General features: G+C 46.5%; 1 protein-coding gene across 1 annotated transcript in view; it reads left to right on the top strand.

The window, feature by feature from the left end:
• Positions 1-4,649, top strand: part of LOC116359872 (protein sidekick-2-like) — a 9,118-nt gene that overhangs the window by 2,009 nt on the left and 2,460 nt on the right. The window contains exons 4-5 of the mRNA XM_031813745.1: positions 2,548-2,594; positions 2,873-2,975. Of these exons, the coding sequence (XP_031669605.1) occupies positions 2,548-2,594; positions 2,873-2,975 (150 nt within the window). The remainder of the gene's footprint in view (positions 1-2,547; positions 2,595-2,872; positions 2,976-4,649) is intronic.

Raw genomic sequence — 4,649 nt, 5'->3', positions numbered from 1 at the left:
AACCCTGCTGGTGTTAAATGACACTTCTTTCTCCTTTGGTTCCGTCTCGATACTTCACTAACTCTCTCTCTCTCTCCTCTCCTCTCTCTCTCTCCTCTTCTCTCTCTCTCTCTCTGCTCTGTATCTCCCTCTCTCCCTCTCTCCCTTCCCTCGCCCTCTTCCCTCTTCTCCTCTCTCTCTCGCTCTGCTCTCTCCAATCTCTCTCTATCTCTCTCTCTGTCTCCCTCTCTCCCTCGCCCTCTCCCCTCTCCCTCTCCCGCCCCTCCCTCTTCTCTCTCTCTCTTGCATCTCTCTTATCTCTCTCTCTATGCTCCTCTCTGTCTCTCCCTCTCTCCTCGCCCCTTCTCCCTCTCCCTCGCCCTCTCCCTCTCTTCTCTCTCTCTCTCTGCTCTCTCCATCTCTCTCCTCTCTCTTCATCTCCTCTCTCTGTCTCTCTCTCTCCCTCTCTCCCTCTCCCTCTCCCTCTCCCTCTCCCTCTCTCTCTCTGCTCTCTCTCTCTCTCTCTCAATTCAATTCAATTCAATTCAAGGGCTTATTGGCATGGAAACATGTGTTAACATTGCCAAAGCAAGTGAGGTAGACAACATACAAAGTGAATATATAAAGTGTGAAAAAACAAAAAATAACAGTAAACATTACACTACAGAAGTTTCAAAACAGTAAAGACATTACAAAGTCATATTATATATATATACAGTGTTCTAACAATGTACAAATGGCTAAAGCATAAATATGGGTTGTATTTACAATGGTGTTTGTTCTTCACTGGTTGCCCTTTCTCGTGGCAACAGGTCACAAATCTGCTGCTGTGATGGCCACACTGTGGAATTTCACCAGTAGATATGGGAGTTTTTCAAAATTGGATTTGTTTTTGAATTCTTTGTGGATATGTGTAATCTGAGGGAAATATGTCTCTCTAATATGGTCATAACATTGGGCAGGAGGTTCGGAAGTGCCAGACTCAGTTTCCACCTCCAATTTGTTGGGCAGTGAGCACATAGCCCTGTCTTCTCTTGCCGAGCCATGTCTGGCCTACGCGCGCCTTTCTTCAATAGCAAGGCTATGCTCACTGAGCTCTGTACATAGTCAAGGCTTTCCTTACCCATTTTTGGGTCAGTAACAGTGGTCAGGTATTCTGCAGCTGTGTTACTCTCTGTGTAGGGGCCAACCAATAGCATGTCTAGTTGTCTGGTTGTGTTAAGTAGTTATTTTTTTATTTTGTCTTCTCATGATTTGGTTGGGTCAATTGTGCTGCTGTCCTGGGGCTCTGTAGTGTGTGTTTGTGTTTGTGAACAGAGCCCCAGGACCAGCTTGCTTAGGGGACTCTTCTCCAGGTCATCTCTCTGTAGGTGATGGCTTTGTTATGGAAGGTTTGTGAATCGCTTCCTTTAAGGTGGTTGTAGAATTTAACAGCTCTTTTCTGGATTTTGATTAATTAGTGGGTATCGCCTAATTCTGCTCTGCATGCATTATTTGGTGTTTCTACGTTGTACACGGAGGATATTTTTGCAGATTCTGCGTGCAGAGTCTCAATTTGGTTTTTGTCCCATTTTGTGAAGTCTTGGTTGGTGAGCGGACCCCAGACCCTCACAACCATAAAGGGCAATGGGCTCTATGACTGATTCAAGTATTTTAGCCAAATCATAATTGGTATGTTGAAATTTATGTTTCTTTTGATGGCATAGAATGCCCTTCTTGCCTTGTCTCTCAGATCGTTCACAGCTTTGTGGAAGTTACCTGTGGTGCTGATGTTTAGGCCAAGGTATGTATAGTTTTTTGTGGCTCTAGGGGAAACAGTGTCTAGATTTGTATTTGTGGTCCTGGTGACTGGACCTTTTTGGAACACCATTATTTTGGTCTTACTGAGATTTACTGTCAGGGCCCAGGTCTGACAGAATCTGTGCATAAGATCTAGGTGCTGCTGTAGGCCCTCCTTGGTTGGTGACAGAAGCACCAGATCATCAGCAACAGCAGACATTTGACTTCGGATTCTAGCAGGGGGAGGCCGGGTGCTGCAGACTTTTCTAGTGCCCGCGCCAATTCGTTGATATATATGTTGAAGAGGGTGGGGCTTAAGCTGCATCCCTGTCTAACCCCACGACCCTGTGTGAAGAAATGAGTGTGTTTTTTGCCCATTTTAACCGCACACTTGTTGTTTGTGTACATGGATTTTATAATGTTGTATGTTTTACCCCAACACCACTTTCCATCAGTTTGTATAGCAGACCCTCATGCCAGATTGAGTCGAAGGCTTTTTTGAAATCAACAAAGCATGAGAAGACTTTGCCTTTGTTTTGGTTTGTTTGGTTGTCAATTAGGGTGTGCAGGGTGAATACATGGTCTGTTGTACGGTAATTTGGTAAAATCCCATTTGACATATGCTCAGTACATTGTTTCTCTCTCTCTCTCCCCCCCCCCTCCCCCAGGTGAACGTGTGTTGGCCAGTGGGTTCTGTCCAGCTGCCCAGGTTCACCCTGCTGGAGTCAGGCAGTCTACTAGTGTCCCCGTCTCACCTTTCTGATGCTGGGACTTATACCTGCTGGCCAGCAACTCCAGAGGCATAGACGAGGCCGCCGCAGATCTACTGGTGTGGGGTGAGTTTGGAGGGGGGGGGGGGGGGTCAACCACCTGTTAAACAGCCACCTGTCAACCACCTGTTAAGCAGCCAGTAACCTGGAGTCTGTCAACCACCTGTTAAACAGCCAGTAACCTGAAGTCTGTCAACCACCTGTTAAACAGCCAGTAACCTGGAGTCTGTCAACCACCTGTTAAACAGCCAGTAACCTGAAGTCTGTCAACCACCTGTTAAACAGCCAGTAACCTGAAGTCTGTCAACCACCTGTTAAACAGCCAGGTGTCTCTATGTTTTCAGCACGGACCCGTATCACCAAGCCACCTGTAGACCAGAGTGTCATCAAGGGGACCAAGGCTGTCATGTCCTGTGGGGTGACCCATGACCCCAGTGTGTCTGTCAGGTAAGGATGATGTCATGTCCTGTGGGGTGACCCATGACCCCAGTGTGTCTGTCAGGTAAGGATGATGTCATGTCCTGTGGGGTGACCCATGACCCCAGTGTGTCTGTCAGGTAAGGATGATGTCATGTCTTGTGGGGTGACCCATGACCCCAGTGTATCTGTCAGGTAAGGATGATGTCATGTATTGTGGGGTGACCCATGACCCCAGTGTGTTTGTCAGGTAAGGATGATGTCATGTCCTGTGGGGTGACCCATGACCCCAGTGTATCTGTCAGGTAAGGATGATGTCATGTCTTGTGGGATGACCCATGACCCCAGTGTGTCTGTCAGGTAAGGATGATGTCATGTATTGTGGGGTGACCCATGACCCCAGTGTGTCTGTCAGGTAAGGATGATGTCATGTCCTGTGGGGTGACCCATGACCCCAGTGTGTCTGTCAGTTAATTGGATGCCAAGCTGACACCTGACTCAGCTCCTCAAAGGCTAACTGATTAGTTGATCAGTTGAATCAGGAGGCTGTAGTGGAATAAATCAGAGGTTGATCAGTTGAATCAGGAGGCTGTAGTGGAATAAATCAAAGAGTTTGATCAGTTGAATCAGAGGTCTGTAGTGGAATAAATCAGAGGTTGATCAGTTGAATCAGGGGTCTGTAGTGGAATAAATCAGAGGTTGATCAGTTGAATCAGGGGGCTGTAGTGGAACAAATCAGAGGTTGATCAGTTGAATCAGGGGGCTGTAGTGGAATAAATCAAAGAGGTTGATCAGTTGAATCAGGGGGCTGTAGTGGAATAAATCAAAGAGGTTGATCAGTTGAATCAGGGGCTGTAGTGGAATAAATCAAAGAGGTTGATCAGTTGAATCAGGGGTCTGTAGTGGAATAAATCAGAGGTTGATCAGTTGAATCAGGGGGCTGTAGTGGAACAAATCAGAGGTTGATCAGTTGAATCAGGGGGCTGTAGTGGAATAAATCAAAGAGGTTGATCAGTGAATCAGGGGCTGTAGTGGAATAAATCAAAGAGGTTGATCAGTTGAATCAGGGGTCTGTAGTGGAATAAATCAGAGGTTGATCAGTTGAATCAGGGGGCTGTAGTGGAACAATCAGAGGTTGATCAGTGAATCAGGGGGCTGTAGTGGAATAAATCAAAGAGGTTGATCAGTTGAAGTTAATGGAGGAAATGAGAAGTTTGGTGTCACAGTCACACACACAGTCTGAGTATCTGGATCAGTGTGAGCAGACAGTGACACACACACACACACAGTCTGAGTATCTGGATCAGTATGAGCAGACAGTGACACACACACAGTCTGAGTATATGGATCAGTATGAGCAGACAGGGACACACACAGTCTGAGTATATGGATCAGTATGAGCAGACAGGACACACACAGTCTGAGTATCTGGATCAGTATGAGCAGACAGGGACACACACAGTCTGAGTATCTGGATCAGTATGAGCAGACAGGGGACACACACAGTCTGAGTATATGGATCAGTATGAGCAGACAGGGACACACACAGTCTGAGTATATGGATCAGTATGAGCAGACAGTGACACACACAGTCTGAGTATATGGATCAGTATGAGCAGAGCGTCTGTGTGTTTCAGAGAGAATTCATTAAGCCCTTTTTACATCAACAGTCTCAAAGTGCTCTATGGTAACCGTGTGTGTGTC

Source organism: Oncorhynchus kisutch, unplaced genomic scaffold (genome assembly GCF_002021735.2).
Source record: "Oncorhynchus kisutch isolate 150728-3 unplaced genomic scaffold, Okis_V2 Okis06b-Okis10b_hom, whole genome shotgun sequence".
Lineage (NCBI taxonomy): Eukaryota > Metazoa > Chordata > Actinopteri > Salmoniformes > Salmonidae > Oncorhynchus > Oncorhynchus kisutch.
The sequence above is the reverse complement of the archived record's forward strand: the minus strand, read 5'-3'. Positions and strand labels throughout refer to the sequence as shown.